Source organism: Podarcis cretensis (assembly GCF_951804945.1).
Source record: "Podarcis cretensis genome assembly, chromosome: 1".
NCBI lineage: Eukaryota > Metazoa > Chordata > Lepidosauria > Squamata > Lacertidae > Podarcis > Podarcis cretensis.
In genome coordinates, this window is record NC_137170.1 from 94,655,489 (window position 1) to 94,674,607 (window position 19,119).

Below are 19,119 nucleotides of genomic sequence, written 5' to 3' on the forward strand. Positions count from 1 at the left end.
AGTTACATGAGACTCTGTTGGATTATATGGACTATAATATGATTTTGATGGGAGATATGAATGGAGTGGTGTCTACAAATATGGATAAGGCACAGAGACAGGTAATTACCAAAGATGGTAGACTACCAAAAACCTTATTTGACATGACTGAAAATATAGATTTAGTTGATATCTGGAGAGTGAAGAATCCTCTGGGAAGAGAGGGAACTTTCTTCTCTGAGGCTAAAATGATATGGACAAGAATTGACCAAATATGGGTAACTAGAGAACTGGCTCCGAAGACCAGCAAAGTGGAGATTTGCCCCAAAACTTGCTCTGACCATAATGCTATGAAGATGAAATTAAAATTGACGCCAATTGGTTCTTTTAGATGGAGGATGAATGATACTTTATTTAGGAATGAAGAAGTGACCAAGAAGGCCCAAAAAACCTTGAGAGATTATTTTGAGATAAATATGAATACTACAGTGGAAAAAAGAGTAATATGGGACGCAAGTAAAGCGGTTATGAGAGGATTTTTGATACAACAGAATGCAATTAAGAAGAGAACCCAAAATGAAAAAAAAGATAAAATCCTGGAGAAAATAAAGGAAGGAGAGAAGAAACTGAGAGCAAAACCAAAGTCACAGGAGATCCTGAAAGAGATAAAGTTATACCAAGTACAATATATGAAAATGATGAATCAGAAAATAGAATGGAAGATTAAACAGATGAGACAAAAGACATTTGAATCGGCAAATAAGTGTGGAAAATTGTTGGCTTGGCAAATGAAAAAAAGACAAAAACTTAATACTATTACGAATTTGGAAGTGGAAGGAAAGAATGTAGAGAACCCAGTGGAGATCAGGAAGTGCTTCCAGAGGTACTTTAAACAACTTTATACACAGGAGAAGCAGAAAGAAATGGACATTGATCGATTCTTGAAAATAAATGGACTACAGACAATCTCTCAGGAAAATAAGTTAATGTTGAACTATAAAATAACGGATCAGGAGGTGGAAGGGGCCATCCAGAATATGCAATTAGGTAAATCTCCAGGACCAGATGGTTTGACTTCAAGATACTACAAATCTTTGAAAGAATGGTTAATACAACCACTGAAGGAAGTCTGCAACGAAATTTTGGAAGGGAGAAAGGCACCAGAGTCGTGGAAGGAAGCTTATATTGCACTTATACCAAAAACAGAGATTGAAAAGACACAGCTTAAGAACTACCGCCCCATATCGCTGCTTAATGTGGATTATAAAATTTTTGCAGACATTTTGGCTAAAAGATTAAAAAAGGTGTTAGCAGAAGAAATCCATAAAGATCAAGCAGGCTTTCTCCCGAGCAGACATTTGTCTGGCAATATGAGGAACATAATTAATATTTTAGAAAAACTACAAGTGAATATTAATAATAAGGCAGTTCTGATATTTGTGGACGCGGAGAAAGCTTTTGATAATATTTCTTGGAGTTTTATGAAGAAGAATTTACAGGGGATGGGGGTAGGTCAAGGCTTTGAAAATGGTATAGGTGCAATTTATTCAGAACAAAAGGCAAAATTAATTGTGAACAATGTAGTGACAGAAGAGTTTAAGATTGAGAAAGGAACACGACAAGGCTACCCAATCTCTCCATTGCTTTTCATATCAGTCCTGGAGGTATTGTTAAATATGATTAGAAAGGACCAAGAGGTTAAAGGTATGCAAGTGGGAGCTAAACAGTACAAACTGAAAGCATTTGCTGATGACTTAGTATTGACTTTACAGGAGCCAGAATCTAGTACCAAAAGGGTACTGGAACTGATTCAAGAATTTGGACAGGTAGCAGGCTTCAAGTTGAATAAAATGAAAACTAAGGTCTTAGAGAAAAATTTAACTGTGAATGAGAGAGAGAAGTTCCAGGAGGAGACAGGATTAACATTGGTCAAGAAAGTGAAATATTTAGGGGTTAATATGACTGCCAAGAATGTGAACCTGTTTAAGGATAATTATGAAAAATGTTGGATTGAAGTGAAAAAGGACTTAGAAATATGGTCAAATTTGAAGCTATCATTGCTAGGTCGAATTGCCACAATAAAAATGAATGTATTGCCAAGGATGTTGTTCTTGTTTCAAACATTGCAAATTATAGACAAGATGGATTGTTTCAAGAAGTGGCAGAGAGATATTTCCAGATTTGTCTGGCAGGGCAAGAAGCCTTGAATAAAATTTAAGATATTAACTGATGCTAAAGAAAGAGGTGGATTTGCCCTGCCAGACTTTAAACTTTACTATGAATCAGCTGCTTTTTGCTGGCTGAAAGAATGGCTGCTTCTTGAAAACACTGATGTGCTGGATTTAGAAGGTTTTAACAATGTATTTGGTTGGCATGCATATTTGTGGTATGATAAGGTAAAATCACATAAAGCGTTTAAAAACCATATTGTTAGAAAAGCACTGTTTAATGTTTGGATAAGATATAAGGATTTGTTAGAAAATAAAACCCCAAGATGGTTGTCACCAATGGAAGCGAAGGCACAGAAAAAACTCAATATGGAGGCCAAATGGCCGAAATATTGGGAAATTTTGGAACAAGATGGAGACAGAGTAAAACTGCAGAGCTTTGAAAAATTAAAAAACAAAGTGCGAGATTGGCTCCATTATTACCAAATAATGGAGGCATATAATTTGGACAAAAAAGTCGGCTTCCAGGTGGAAAAATCAAAATTGGAAATAGAATTGCTAGATCCTAAAATCAAGAATTTGTCAAGAATGTATAACTTGCTGTTGAAATGGAACAGTCAGGATGAAACGGTGAAATCTGCTATGATTAAATGGGCACAAGATGTTGGACATAACATTATGATGGCTGACTGGGAACAGTTATGGACCACAGGTATGAAATTTACGGCATGTAATGCCCTAAGAGAGAATTTAATGAAAATGATTTATAGGTGGTACATGACACCAGTCAAGCTTGCAAAAATTTACCATTTGCCCGAAAATAAATGTTGGAAATGTAATGAGATTGAAGGTACATTCTTTCACCTTTGGTGGACATGCCCAAGAATTAAGACATTCTGGGAGATGATTTATAATGAAATGAAAAAGGTACTCAAATATACCTTCCTTAAGAAACCAGAGGCCTTTCTCCTGGGCATGGTCGGCCAATTGCTGCCAAAGAAGGACAGAACTTTCTTTATGTATGCAACAACAGCAGCAAGAATACTCATCGCGAAGTATTGGAAGACACAAGATTTACCCACCCGGGAAGAATGGCAGATGAAGTTTATGGACTATATGGAACTGGCAGAAATGACTGGCAGAATCCGAGACCAGGGAGAAGAGTCGGTGGAAGAAGACTGGAAAAAGTTTAAAGATTATTTACAGAAATATTGTAAAATTAATGAATGTTAGAAAAACGATGGAATGAAGTTATATGGCTTTAGCAGAAATGTTATAAGGAATTAGGTACAGACAGATTGTAAATGTATTAAAGGGAAAAAACAAGGTTAGAATATGTTAAGTTAAATCACAGGACAGAAAACAGAGGAAGATGGAAAGGAATTGCTGAAACAGTTAATTGAAGTGGAATACAAAAAGGGAGGTGTGAGGAGGTCGCTGAAACAAGTGAACGAAAGTTATGATATCGAAATTATTGGATGTGTTTTTAATTGTTTTTGTTTGGTTTGGTTGATTCAATGTTTTAGGGTTTGGGTTGTGTGGTGTTTTTGTATTGTATTATATTGTATTGTATTGTATTGTATTGTATTGTATTGTATTGTATTGTATTGTATTGTTTAACTCTTTTTCTTTTCTTTTGTAATCTTTAAACTGCTAATAAATATTATTTAAAAATAATAATAATGAGAAACATGTGGATATCAAGTTATGCAGCTTAAAAAGGCTGTGACATAAAGACTCTGATCCAAAGAGGCCCATAATGTAGAGGATTAGCAGAAAATGGAAAATGCTGGGGTATCATTTAGCAGCAGTAATTCTGCACCGCAGAGGATGTTGGACTTCTGCTCCCATCAGCCCCAGCCAGCATGGCCAATGGTAAGGGATAATGGGAGTTGTACTCTAGCAACATCCCTAATCTACTGGCATCTTGCGACAGATCTGTCCTGTAGACATGCAACATTTCAAATGATCATCTTTAATTATCCTTGTTAATTCCGCTGCTCCTGGCTGGGAAAATGGATTCATGCTAGCTGGAGGCAGTAAGGAGAGTGAGTATGGGAAGTAGTTGAAAAAGAAGCCTGAAAAACATTGCCAAGGCAAAAACCTCCTTAACTTTCAGATTTGGCAGAGAAAGGATTTGTAGACTGCCTATAGAAAGGAGATTGCAAGGCTAAGGAGAGCTTCCAGTATAATACCATCTCCCTCTAGTGTGAATTCTTCATGGTTGTAGAGGGTGCATGTGTGGTTCCAGAGGGAATTAACTCATGCCATCTTCTTACCATATTGATCACCACTGATATGCAGCCATACTTGCAAAATGCAAGATATAAGTATTCCTAGTGGTGGTTCTTAGCAAATTCAAGTTTATCTGATTTTTAAAGGGTGTATCAGTGAAGAACGCAATATCTGACCACAGTGGTACCTCGGGTTAAGAACTTAATTCTTTCCAGAGGTCCATTCTTAATCTGAAACTGTTCTTAACCTGAGGTACCACTTTAGCTAATGGGGCCTCCCACTGCCGTTGCGCTGCAGCCGCGTGATTTCTGTTCTCATCCTGAAACAAAGTTCTTAACCCGAGGTACTATTTCTGGGTTAGCGGTGTCTGTAACCTGAAGCGTCTGTAACTCGAGGTACCACTGTAATGAGAAAACTGTGAAGAACAAAGGAAGAAGAACTTGCAGATATGTTAAGAGACCTAGGAGGCCTTCGTTAGATTTTTAAAAAATAACATTGTTATGGGAAAGTAACAATAGTCTAATTTATACTCACAGTTCCAAGACCATGACAATGTTTGCTTTCTCTTCGAAGGCATCTACACACTGAACGAGTTTTGGATGGTGCAAACAGTTCATAATGCTGATTTCTTGCCTTATGTTTTCTTTATCCTTAGCTGAATATGCTTTAAAAAACTTTCCTGCCCAAACTTTTCCAGTTTTCTTCTCAACAAGTCTGAAGACTTGTCCAAATTTTCCCCTGCAAAATACAGAGGAATCCACATTAAGCTATTTCAATGTCTGAGGGTCAGCATACAACACAGCCTGAAAACATTAGAACATGCTTTTTTGATGTCCTGGAATGATTAATGTGACCTTGAACTCAGAAGATAGGACTTGCTGTGTTTTAGACCAAATGCCCTGAGTCACACACAAACACATATTTTAGGGTGTATGGTGCAATACAGAGGAACATAGGAAGCTGCCTTATACAAAGAAGTGGTGGCTGGTCCATTAGGAGAAATGGTGCACTGCCCTACTAAACTCAGTCTGCCCTGAGCCAGCCTCCACCTGCCTGCCTGCTTTTTTTACAACCAATCAAGGGAGTGGCACTGCTTGTTAGTGCTACCCTTGTAAAACTTAGTGGGGAGAATGTTGCGGACAAAAGTAGAAATAGTTGGATCCACCTTTCTTTGGCTCTGGCTCCATGTTTGGGCTCCCTGCCTTCTGTCCCACTAGCCCCAATGGACATGAGTCACCACTGAGACTCCGTACCAGTAACTCTGCAGCTCTGTCTTATCTACTCTTGCAGCAGCTCACTAAGGTCTCAGGAAAGATCTTCCCAATCACCTGTTCCCTGCTCATTCTAACTGAAACACTAGGGACTGAATCTGGGACATTCAGCAAGCAAAGCATGTGGTCTCCCACTGAGCAATGGTCCCTCCCCATATTAGCAAAACTAATTCTAATTCATATGTTGGTTTGATTCTGTGGGAAATCTATTTATTTACTTGCATTGGGCTATGTCTGGAGAAAGCATTAGAACAGGTGTGGGGAACCTCTGGCCCTCCATAAAACCTGGACTATAACTCCCATCACCCCCTGGCTATTGGTAATGTTTGCTGCAACTGAAGGGAACTGTAGTTTCCTGCACCTAGTTTATAAGATGCCAAATGAGATACACCTGGGATCTCATTACTTTTAGAGACCACCTTCTCTTGTATGGACCTACCTATGATCTTAGAAAGTCAGCTGAGGTCCTGCTCCATATCAAGTTAAGAAGATTGATATACTGGACAAAACCTTCACAAGTATTGTACCCAGCTCTGAAGCTCCTTCATTTGGTGCACTAACTATGGCTGTTCTGTTTCAGATGTGTATAGGGAAGTGGGCTGGTTTTGTCTTACAGTGTTTTATTTTAATGGGTTAGATCCAAAGTTGCACTTCTGCAAATGGAAGGGCCTTGGAAGGAGGCAATTTTCAGTGATTTACAACTGGCCTTCACTGAGCAGTATCATCATAGCTCATATATTTTGGGGATTATAACCACTAGCAGCAAGGAATCTCTCCTAAAGGCAAGGCAAAAGGCTGAATCTCGTAATCTCTAGTAGTTATAACGAAACCGTAATAATTGCACAGTGCTGTTCAGTCAAACACAAATTAAATTGGTTTTATATATTTGTAAGCCTTGAGTACTCTCTTCAACACAGGCAATTTTGAAACCATCTAGGAACTCATTCACAAGGTTAGACTATACCTCGGGTTAAGAACTTAATTCGTTCTGGAGGTCCGTTCTTAACCGGAAACTGTTCTTAACCTGAGGTAACACTTTGGCTAATGGGGCCCCCTGCCGCTGCCACACGATTTCTGTTCTCATCCTGAAGCAAAGTTCTTAACCCGAGGTACTATTTCTGGATTAGCAGAGTCTGTAACCTGAAGCTTCTGTAACCTGAAGCCTCTGTAACCTGAGGTACCACTTTAGAAAGAACCACCAGTGGTGGAACCAGAAAAATAAACTGGAGTGGGGTGGGGTTTAGAATAGCCAAATGGTATTTCTGGGGTGGGAGTATGGAAAAGCTATGTTCTGTGTGGTACATTTCTCAGAAAGAAATCATGGTATGTTTCACATCCTAAACGTATTTTCTCTGAAGCGCAGCCACATTGATTTTGATGGAAGTTAACTGTCAAGAAAACATGCTTAGAAGAAAATGCATATTGCTACACTTACGATCCCAGTCTTTCTTCAACATTGTAGGAGTCTGAAACTTTTTGTTCTGTATTGATAGTCACTGTCCGATAGTCAAATTCTGTTTCCTTCTCTTCTAGAAGTTGGCAGGGAAAAAACACATCTGATTACGAGGAGGCCCACGCACTGCAAACATAGTATGGTAAAAGAGCAATTTCTTACCATCATCAGATCCTTCAGCTTCTTCTTCTTCTTTGGGACCTATAACCAAATATAAATGTATATGTCTATAAAGAATGCCTTCTCATGCCATCTTTATTCCCCCCTTTAAGGATTAAAAGTTGAATTCTGTATGTGAGTTCCTCGTCTCTCGACAAGGCTACAGGGATGACATCAGCAACTGGCATGCATGGGCAACTGCCAAGGCCCATTGTTGAATCATGTCCTGCTCCTTTAGGTTATTTAAATTTATTTTAACTGTGTTTCCTTTCATGTATATGTCCCACTGCAAAATACAGAATTAGGGAGGCTTAAATGGACATTCTTCCTCCAGTGAAAGAGAGGGGCCATCACAGTATAGTGAAATGGGTACTGCCACCCAGCTGCCACTTTCCGGATTTTCTGCTCCATTCTCTCTTTGAGGGAAAATCTCTACTTATATTGAGTGCATATAAGAGAGGAGAATTCTGATGATCAGTGTGATGTCCCTCCATTGAAATCCTAAATGAACAGAAGCTGGATAAATCCTATGTGCTTAGGAGCTGACGTTAATAATATCATATAGCTCTCAACGATTGCATTGTTATTTTATTCTATTATTTTACTCTAGAATAATATTATGAACTCTTTGTGGTTATGCCAAAGTAAATTAAACCTACAAAGTACTATATATAGAACATACTTAAAAACAGGAAGAGGGAATTGGAACACATAATCCATTCTTCATGGACTGAATGCAAGAAAACTGGGGGAAGGGCCGTCACCTAACTCTCAACTATCTCTCTTTTAAAAACTGAAGCTGAACCTTCCAATGCCATACATGGCTCTTAGGAAAAACCCTATTCATCAGTAGCAAGAAATTCACAAGACCCCCCATTAATTCCACTCTTGGAACATGTGGACGTCTGGGATATGACTTGTGCTATATTGGCCTCTCTTTTACAGAGGTTGTCTTTAGGAATGGAAAACATTAGGGCAAAATAATACATATAGTAACTTTCTAGCCTTCAGGGCCTTTCTGTATGAGGAAAGTACTTCCCCTCCCCACAATTTGGCATCTGTAGCAGCACCATGCTTTCTTCCTCACTAATGGAGACATGTGAAGCAGGGGTGCAGTGAAAGAGAGACTTGTGGTTCATTTTCCCTCCTTTTTTAACTAGTCCAGCAATCTGTGCTCAGGAAGGCAAGAGCAAGAACCTCCAGAAAAGGAGGGGTGAATAGGAAGGCCTGTTAAAATGGCTTGTAGGACAGTTGAAGGAAGAGGTAGCCCTACTAATGTTAATCTGTTATTGTAAAGGGCAGCATGAGCACTGAATAAAACAACTCATAGCATGCACACGATACCCTTTCTTTCCCTCAAATAATTCTGGTCACTGTAGTTAACCCCTCATAGAGTTACATTTCCCGGAAACCCTTGCCAAACCAAAGAGTCCAGAATTCTTTGAGGGAAAGAATGTGCTTCAAATTTATTTTGAGGGTATAGTGTGCACACAGCCTCTAGATTGGTAGCCATGTTAGCCTATTGCAGTTGATTCTTTGCTGTGATTTCTGACACCTTAAAAGCTATCGTTTTATTGTACCACAAGCTTCTGGGAACCAGAGACAATGATGAAATGGCCTAGAAAAGCTTGTGCCACAGTGATTTTTAATGTGTGGCCAATCAGCCTTAGAGCCCCATCTGCAACAGGAGATAATAATTCTGACTCACCTTTACATGATGGTTGTAAGGATAAAAGGGTACCAGAATTACAGAACGGCCTCACAAGAGAAACATGCCTGGCTCAGTCACTATGCCCCCACTCCAAGCAGCTACATGTGGAGCTTGTGGCTGAGCTAGGATCTGAACCAGGAATTTCCAGGTCACAGTTCATGGTTCACCTGCCCTTCTGTACTACACCATTACAGCAACAATAGGATGTCAGAAACTGGGATTCAATTAGAATACAGTGGTGCCCCGCAAGACGAACGCCTCGCAAGACGGAAAACCCGCTAAACGAAAGGGTTTTCCGTTTTGGAGGCGCTTCGCAAAACGAATTTCCCTATGGGCTTGCTTTGCAAGACGAAAATGTCTTGCGAGTTCCTGCGGGGTTTTTTCCCTCCCCCCCCCTTTTTCCTAAGCCCTAAGCCGCTTATCAGCTGATCCGCTAAAAGCCGCTAAACCGCTAATAGCGCTAATCCACTAAGCTGTCAATGGGCTTGCTTCGCAAGACGAAAAAACCGCTATACGAAGAGCCTCACGGAACGGATTAATTTCGTCTTGCGAGGCACTACTGTACATAACTCCAAGACAGAGTGGAATTCAATGTTGTGCAAAACATTGCTGCTTGCCAGATAGAACTATCTCCCTTTTCCTCCCCCTGCCCCACCCTGTGTGCTGTTCTGAGGGTTTTCCTGACCCTCCCAAGCAGATCTGGAGAGGCCATGTGGGGGAGGAGGGAGGGGAAGTCCTGTTATACTAAAAGGACTCGTTGCACTAGCTTCCACTACCACAAGAACTGGTAAATCTGGCCTGCAAGCTTTTTTCCTCTTTTTGGTAAACAGTCTTTCCAAAATGCCGAAGCGGATTATGAAATATTATCATACATATACATGCACACTCACTTTTTCAATTCTTTTAATCCTACGTTTTATAAAGCCACCCAGATCTTCTAACCAACTGGACCATGGGGAGATGCAAGAGCATAAATACTCAGTTATCTTGTGTGTACTATCCAGTCTGGCACCCAGTCCCCAGATTAAGAAGAAAAAGGTGATCTACACATAAAAGCTGCCAAAGTAAAAACCAAATGGTATATACTATCATAATTAAACATAAATTTCAAGTGACAACAAACTTACCTTCTTGCTTGTCTCCCACTTTTACTAGCTCAGATTCATGACTTGGCTCACTTATCCCATACACGTTAGCAGCTCGCACCCTGAATTTGTACTCTCTGTCAGCCAGCAGGTCCTGGACATTGTAAGAAGTGCTGCGGCATGTAGTGAGATCAGTCCATTTCTTGTCCGCTGTATTCCAGATTTCCACAGTGTAGGACTGCACTGCGCTTCCACCATCGTATGAAGAACCGTACCATGAGAGGGTGAGGGAAGAACTCCTTATGTCTGAAGCACAAGGCGTTCCTGCTGGAGGATCAGGTTTATCTACAGATGGGGGGGGGGGGACACACATAAAAATGTGTTATATGCCGACAAAGACATTCTCCTATTTCTCTCTCTTACAGACAGGCACTGACTCCGCAAGTGGACTCTGAGTACTCCTGCTGATTATCCTGCTTCACATGCTCTATGTGAGAGATGGGAAAGCTGTGGCCCTCCAAATGTTGTTGAACACTGATTCCCACAAGCCTCAGTCAACATGGGAGGCATGTTCCCCTACCAACAATCTGGAGGACCACCGCTTCCCCTGCTTTGTACACATCTTGCAGCCATCATATAGTGCAACAAACACCAGGGTATGGTATGGGTTAAGAATTTATAGCTGGACCTGAAAATTATAGTTTTGTTAGCCTAATCCTTCACCCATCACTAATTTGAACCATGGATCCAACAGCACTATTTGCTACCTGGCACTTCTCGTTGGTCATCCTGGTTTAGAAGGCAGCAAGAGCCAGTAGCAGAAAGTGTTTTGTCTTCCTGGGTACAGAATTCTTACTGCTATAGGGCTAGCATGCTACATTAATATATATGCTGCATACAGAGATCATGTCGCACTATGTTGCTTTAAGTCTGGCTTTTCTAGCGTAAGGTACAGAGATTTAAGATTGCTAGGCAAAAGCTTTTCCCCACAACAGACCATACAGGCAACAATGAATACGTTAGCTAAACAGAGTTGTTGTTGCTATACAAAGGTCTCACCCCAAGAGCAGGAGCCAACATTGTACAACAGAGCCGAAATAATGCCAGTATTATGTTTTTAGGAGCCCAGGTACTCAGACACCTAAGGTCCTGGAACAATAGTCTACTCTTTGATGATTACTGTAATTCACAACTCACCTACACTAGAAAACATTTAATAAGTTTAATGAGAATAAGGTAAAGGTAAAGGTAAAGGTAAAGGTACCCCTGCCCGTACGGGCCAGTCTTGACAGACTCTGGGGTTGTGCGCCCATCTCACTCAAGAGGCCGGGGGCCAGCGCTGTCCGGAGACACTTCCGGGTCACGTGGCCAGCGTGACATCGCTGCTCTGGCGAGCCAGAGCCGCACACGGAAACGCCGTTTACCTTCCCGCTGGTAAGCGGTCCCTATTTATCTACTTGCACCCGGAGGTGCTTTCGAACTGCTAGGTTGGCAGGCGCTGGGACCGAGCAGCGGGAGCGCACCCCGCCGCAGGGATTCGAACCGCTGACCTTTCGATCGGCAAGTCCTAGGCGCTGAGGCTTTAACCCACAGCGCCACCTGCGTCCTTTATTAATGAGAATACTCTAGAATAATTCACGTAATAGATTGTCTTGTTTCTCCTGAGGTACAAAAAGGTATATTTGGCTTTTCTCTAAACAGACTTTGCCAACCTGGTGCCCTTCAACTTCATACATCTCCCATCAACCCCAATCAGCACATCTTGAGGGCACCGAGTTGGTGAATTCAAAACTAATTCTAACATTGCATATGGATGCTATATGCCTCAAAAGAATCTTTTCTCAGAACTGATCTTAAAAAATAAGGGTCAGAATCCACTGCTTGCCACACAGTCCACTGAGTTCAATGAAATAAACCATTTATGACTGAACCAAAGGGACAACAATAATTATAAAGTTGAAAGACAAAGTAAAAACAGTGAGGAAAGGTAAAAGGAGAGAATATAGACAGTAACTCTGAAGGGGGATAAAAACTGAAGTAGTAGACAGATGCACACTGGAAAGTAATGAGGCAAACACAGGAAAATTAATTTAAGATCAGGACATATCCATTAGTCAAGTATGTGAGCAGTAAAGATCACCCAGAGATGGAAGGGCAACCTATCACGATGCCAAACTTCCTTTTTGGAAAAACAACAACTAAGAGTTTTTTCCAAAAACAGAAAAAGATGTTTGCATATTTGTGGGAAAGCCTCTATTTCACTAGTGCTGAACACAACAATCCTAAACATATTTACTAAGTAATGGCTCAGTTGCACAGTCTCTTGAGCCAATAGCAGCAGTTATTCTTTTTAATTGGACTTGTAACTGAATTGTTATGTGTTGAAATGGCGGTGTTGAAATGGCATGTTTATAACACAGTTATAACAATATATCGGTAATTGCCTGAATGTAGCTGAGCCCAGAGACTGAACATGTGCAATCAAAAGTGGTATTTGTTTATTTGATTTTGTAACAAGAAACTCTGTAAATATTATACAAAAACCTATTTTGGGGTAGGTTTTTGATTTAAGTAAATGTTGTTTATGTAGATATAATTTAATTTTAATAGTAACAACAATGGAAATTTTGTTTTGGATAAAATCTGATACATCTTTGATCTCATGGATAATTTCGTATTTGCTTAGAACCTTATGGTCCAACCTTTCATTTTCAACATGCAGAGTCTTTCAAAGTCTCTTTCTCAGCATCTGAGCAGGGAGGGCAACACCAGTCTTACTGACTATAGGCCAAAGTGTAGGCATTCAGCAGAGACTTGTGTGTGGGAACCTGGCTCCCTCTTGACAATCTAAAAAGCAGTTGAGAGAGGGCATTGTGCTTTTGACCAAAAATAATGTATGTCCCACTAACTATTCCTGCAATCACATTTCATAACAACTTCAAGTACAGGGACAAATCATTACATCTGCAAACACTGCAAGCAAATGGATGTATTATGGCCACTATTATTGTGACTAATTTGTATTGCGGTTGAGTACTAACAGACTTGAAACAACCAGTGGATCTCTGCCTTCTGCTGAAAGAGAACGGATGTTTACTTATTCTTCGGTATGAACTGATTAGATATGTAGGACTAAGATCCAAAATCAACTTTTGAATTTAAAGCTATATTTAAGTAGTCTTGTACCGTCCTATTAATATGCACCATATTGTTACCTCTCTTTAATATAGAGCACAAAGCCTCAGCACCAAGTAAAATTATCCAGATGCAGATGGTAAAATGTTTTTAAGATGTTTTTCTTTATAGAACTATGAGGCAGGTGTGTGTGTGTGTGAGTGAGTGTGTCTGCGGAGTGTATACATGCACAGGCCTTTCACTGTAGTCTTGTATATCTCATGGAACTTGGTGTTTAAAGCCCCAAACGGCCTTGGTCCTGTATACTTGAAGGAACGTCTCCACCCCCATTGTTCAGCCCGGACACTGAGGTCCAGCGCCAAGGGCCTTCTAGCAGTTCCCTCGCTGTGAGAAGTGAGGTTACAGAGAATCAGGCAGAGGGCCTTCTCAGTAGTGGAGCCTGCCCTGTGGAATGCCCTCCCGGCAGATGTCAAGGCAATAAGCAACTATCTTACTTTTAAAAGACATCTGAAGGTGGCCCTGTTTAGGGAAGTTTTTAATGTTTGATACTGTATTGTGTTTTTAATAGTCGGTTGGAAGCCACCCAGAGTGGCTGGGGAAACTCAGCCAGATGGGCGGGGTATAAATAATAAATTATTATGATTATTATAAATTACTGTATTTTTTGCCCCATAGGGCGCACCGGCCCATAGGGCGCAGCTAGTTTTTTTTTTGGGGGGGGGGGTAAATAAAGAAAAAAAATTATTTCCCCCCCAGGCGCGGGGCTGGGGAAGCCCAAGCTTCCCCGACCCCAGCCCCCAGAACAGGCTGCTATCCGCAAGCCTAGGGAGCCCAGCGGGAAGTCGCGCCGGTCTCCCCAGGCTTGTGGATATCTGCCCAAAGCCCGGGGCGCGCTACTCAGTGCGCCCCAGGCTTCGGGATGCAGGCAGCTCTCCGCAAGCCTTGGGAGACTGGCACGACTTCCCGTTGGGCTCCCATGGCTTGCGGAGAGCTCCCCGAAGCCTGGGGCACGCTCCGCTGCGTTCCCCAGGTTTCGGGCTGCAGGCTGCTGTCCGCAAGCCTTGGGAGCCTGGCGGGAACTCCTGCGGGCTCCCAAGGCTTGTGGATAGCTTCCTGAAGCCTGGAGAGCAAGAGGGGTCGGTGCGCACCGACCCCTCTCACTCTCCATGCTTCAGCGAAAGCCTACATTCACCCCATAGGACGCACACACATTTCCCCTTTATTTTTGGAGGGGAAAAAGTGCGTCCTACAGGGCAAAAAATACGGTGTAAAAGACTAGGTGTCAACACTCTCTCTCTCTCTCTCTCTGATGTACCAGTTTCACATGTGCAGGGACCATTGGATCAGAGGGCACTTTCAAAGCATATATGTGCAAGTCTCATGAGTGCTGTACTGAATGCTTCTTTGCATGCTTACACTGGCTCGGATAAAATGAAATGCTTCTTACAGGGATCCTCAGATATGGTTTGGGAGATAAGAGACATACAAGTTATTTAATAATACAGCTAGTGGGACTTCTTTCCTATATCTTCCCTTTTTAACTTAGAAGCTATTGCTTCTTTGGCTTACAGCTTCCCAAGTCCCAACTGCCATGATTGCTGACTGGGTGTCTTCAACTCGGGGACTCTGTATCAGGAGGCAAGTTTTGCTTCAGAAAGGAAACACCACACTCAAGGTAGTCCTCTTTAGATACCTTGGCTACTTTAATTTGAGTTATCATATTACCATTCCACACTATTATTAGCTATTGTGATATTTGCCTGCCAGATGAAGAGCAGACATAAAGCAACAATTAATTCCTTTCCATGGGCTAGGCTGTTTAGCCACAGAAGGTATTTAATATACTGCTAAAGCCTGCTGGATGATGTCCATGCCGACATTGCTGGCAAAGACTGCACTTGAGATTCATCTGCGGGAGAAAAATGAAACCATAAAAGGCCATAACTGAACTCTATGTTACCGCTCTCAGGGCATGTGTGTGTGTGTGTGTGTGTGTGTGTGACTGACTGACTGTAAACTGCTCTGCTTTCATTAGAAAAAAAAAGTACCATGCAGCTTATATTTCCAAGGGGGGAAATGGGCTGTAATTTAAAAGCATTATTCTGTATAGATGTTGATGAATTCTATCTTTAGCATAAACATGGGAAGGGGGAAAGGGCAACTCTTTTCTTTTTTTTAAAAAAGATCCATCTTTACATAGCTATCAAGTTCTTCAGTGAAAAGAACTTTCCCCTCATAAAACAACAGTTTCTCTCAATATACTGACTTCAATGAACTTCCACTTTTAATCCTCCATGAGAGCTTCTGTGTGTCATTTCAATACACCACAGTGATCGTGCTGCTTGTGTTGTTGCTTCTAGAACTTACAGGCTCTGCTTTTTCCCACAACCAGGAGTAGATTGTGCCCATTATCTCTTCTGCACAACAATGAGCGCTATAGACTTCATCTTTTTATATAGAAGCTTATATTTTCGGGATTGTATATGCTAATTGCCTTCTGGGTTCTGTATAAGGCTGTGGTGTGTATATCTGCCTTTATGGGGGAGGGGGGAAGTAGCACTTAGGAGTAAAATACATTAAGACCCTAAATATGATTTGGCCATACATGTATCAGTTAAGGTAGGGGTAGGCAACCTAAGGCTCATGGGCCAGATGCAGCCCAATTGCCTTCTCAATCCGGCCTGTGGATGGTCCGAGAATCAGTGTGTTTTTACATGAGTAGAATGTGTCCTTTTAATTAAAATGCATCTCTGGGTTATTTGTGGGGCCTGCCTTGTGTTTTTACATGAGCAGAATGTGTGCTTTTATTTAAAATGCATCTCTGGGTTATTTGTGGGGCACAGGAATTCGTTCCACACCCCCCCCCCGCAAATATAGTCTGGCCCACCACATGGTCTGAGGGACCGGTCCACGGCTGAAAAAGTTTGCAGACCCCTGAGTTAACGCCTTCAAAACCACCAGTAACACTTTAAAAACTATAGATGATTAGATAACAATTAATAGTGTGATGGTCAGCCTTTATCACTGGTATCTTTCTTTTTCTGGTTCCAGTATCTATCATCAGGTCAAATTCATTAGGCAGAATTGGGCTTTTTTTTAGCTAGGCAATTATATCTACTCGTCTGTTCAAAGCGGCAAATTAGGTTTTTTAATGTCAGTTGAAAGACATACATATGTTAGCTGTAGCACTGGTGAGGATTTGGTTAACATATCTTCCTCTATGCAAGTACAGAGATAAAAGTTAATTTGAGGCTATTTAACCCACCTGTATTTGTTACCACAGTAAGAACTGGTAATTAAGAACTGGTAATATCCCGAGTCATCCCATAAGACATATTATTAGACCTTCAAAGGCTTTGGTGTGCATTGGAAAGAGAAGCACCTAATATTATGAGATGATGTTAACTGGTCTTCTCTCAAGATGACTGCTTAGGCGATTGCCTGATCACAGCAATTGCTTACATTTAGTCTTTTTAAGCAGGGATTCCCTAATAAGAGTGATCTCATGCACAGATTCAACAGTGTATTATTACTTCTTATATAACAGTTAGATGGTCTACTGATTCTAAACGAAGGCTTGAACTTTCCCTGGCATGCTAAATGTATCTCTTTCCCCAACAGAAGGACTTTCCACTATACCTATATGTAGCTCTCATACTGCTAATTTTTAGGTTAAAAAACCCAGGTGACATGCATTTAGATCCTAGTGGGTATGGAAAATGTATCCTGAAAACAACTCACATTTCTGACCCTTTCCAGAGCAGGTTTTTGACTGCCAAGAATGAGGTAAAAATCAGAGCCTTTAACTAGACAAATGTCTTTACAATATCAGACCTAGTGCTATCAATCATTAATTATCAAGATTACAATTTGTATTACTCAATTATAAGTGACCTTGCAAATTATTGAAGGAAGAATATATTTCTTCTCATTTTTACCACTAAGAATAGGGAATAAATTTTGTTCAGTTCACATTTTAATACAAACCTGCTCAATTCACATTTCTTGAAACGCGCAAACTGAAACTCAGTTATCTCACAATATTTACACTTCTCTCAATTCTGTGATGCAGTTCTCCAACCAAAAAAGGACACAAACTAGGGCATAAACTGATTCCAAAAATATGCAAAATAATAATTCATTGTTTTCCTCCATAATTAATTGCATTGATTCAAGTTTGAGGAGCCCAGGTCACTTATCAACATCAACTACAAAAATAATAATCCAGTTTACTTACCTACAATGGTGAGGTTAACCTGGGCTTGTCTGCTGCCCAGTTTGTTTTCTACTACTAAAGTATAACATCCACAATGTTCCTGCTTAGTGGAGGAGATAGTTAGCTTACTGCTGTTCTCAGCATTCTCAATTTTGATGTGTTCACTCTCTTGGATCTGCCAAATTAAAGAGATAGGTAAAGGCAGGCATTTTGAAAATATAATTTAAAGTCAATTTAAGGAATTGCCAAACACTAAAGAAGTGGGGCACGTATGTTTGGCAGGACTCATCAATCTGTCTTATCCCTTGATATCACCCTTCTGTTTGCTCTCTTAGACCCCTTTCTAGTTGCCTAGGTCACCAGTCAAGCAGTTCCTATAATACTGTATGTTCTAAGTAATAAAACTGTGGAAAATTATTTATTGTGTAAAATGGTTATTTCAGTCATCAAAGTGGGTACATGCAAAACATTGTACCCATTTTACAGAAATGAATTATAACTAACAAACAGCAAGACTAGCCACGAATTTCTTTAAATCTCTACAGGGCTATCACATGGAAGACGGAGCAAGCTTGGTTTCTTCTGCTCTGGAGGCTAAGACCTGAACCAATGGATTCAAGTTACCAGAACAGAGAGTCCAACTAAACACCAGGAAGAACTTTCTGACAGTAAGAGCTGTTCTACAATGGAATGAGCTCCCTTGGAAGGTGGGGAACTCTCTTTCATTGGAGGTTTTTAAAGAGAGATTGTATAGCTGTCTGTCATGGATGTTTTAGTTGAGATCCCTGCATAGCAGGGGCTTGGACTAGATGACCCTCAGGATCCCTTCCAACTCTACAATTCTATGAAGCTAAGATGAGAGTCATGGTCAAAAATGTCAAGAATACTTAGAACTTGATTTTCATGAAGTTTAGTCAATAAGGGCAAGCAAGAGGTTAGATACTTAATTTTTTTAAAAGCAGCACAGTCTGTTCTAAATATGAGAATAGATAATAGTGCCAGTATCCTCCCCTCCACTTCCTGTTAGATAAGAGTTGCTCCAGCTCATCCAGAGTTTCATTAAAAATGAAGGCTATTTAGTTTGGCATGTCCTGCTGTACATTTTGAGACAACAAAAAAACCATGAAAGTCTTAGTAACAAAGTCTATTCTGGCAAAGGACTGCAAAAGCTAGCTTCCTGTAGCTGATCCTGTAGGAGTAGTAATAAATTCACAAGATCTCAGGAGGATTTCAGTTCTCAACAGGCTTTGTTTTGTCTTTATCACATTTTTTTAACTAGTGTTCGGCAAACTTTAACGTGAAGTTCAGACTCCTTTAGTTCTGTGCAATGGAAGAAATGTAAACATGTGAATCACACACCATTCTTGGAATTGCTATCAAGAAATTGTACAGTCTAGATAATAATTTTTTAATGTGATGAATTTGTCACCAAAGGATTCCCTCGGTCCACATGATTGTAGTATGGACACAGTCATCTATGGAATTTAGCTACATCTGGTATGATCAGCAAAACGTAGAAAATCTTGAAAAGGTATTGAGTGAGCCAGGAATTCAAGGTGGTGATCATTCCACTTAACAGAACAGATTATTGGGGTATCAAGCCTAACAGAAGCATTATGGTTACATAGACTATACCAGAAATGATAGATTGGTACAACTGTCTGCCACTGGAGTCCTAGGTCTCAATGTGAAATATCCGCAAGCAGC

The 19,119-nt window shown here is 40.7% G+C and overlaps 1 protein-coding gene across 5 annotated transcripts in view; it reads right to left on the bottom strand.

Moving 5' to 3' along the window:
- MYLK (myosin light chain kinase) overlaps positions 1-19,119 on the bottom strand; it is a 175,638-nt gene that overhangs the window by 17,556 nt on the left and 138,963 nt on the right. For all 5 annotated transcript variants that reach the window (XM_079992853.1, XM_079992855.1, XM_079992854.1 and 2 more), the window contains 5 exons: positions 17,434-17,587; positions 10,104-10,406; positions 7,269-7,307; positions 7,089-7,182; positions 4,917-5,120 (listed from right to left, as the gene is read on the bottom strand). In XM_079992853.1, the coding sequence (XP_079848979.1) occupies positions 4,917-5,120; positions 7,089-7,182; positions 7,269-7,307; positions 10,104-10,406; positions 17,434-17,587 (794 nt within the window). The remainder of the gene's footprint in view (positions 1-4,916; positions 5,121-7,088; positions 7,183-7,268; positions 7,308-10,103; positions 10,407-17,433; positions 17,588-19,119) is intronic.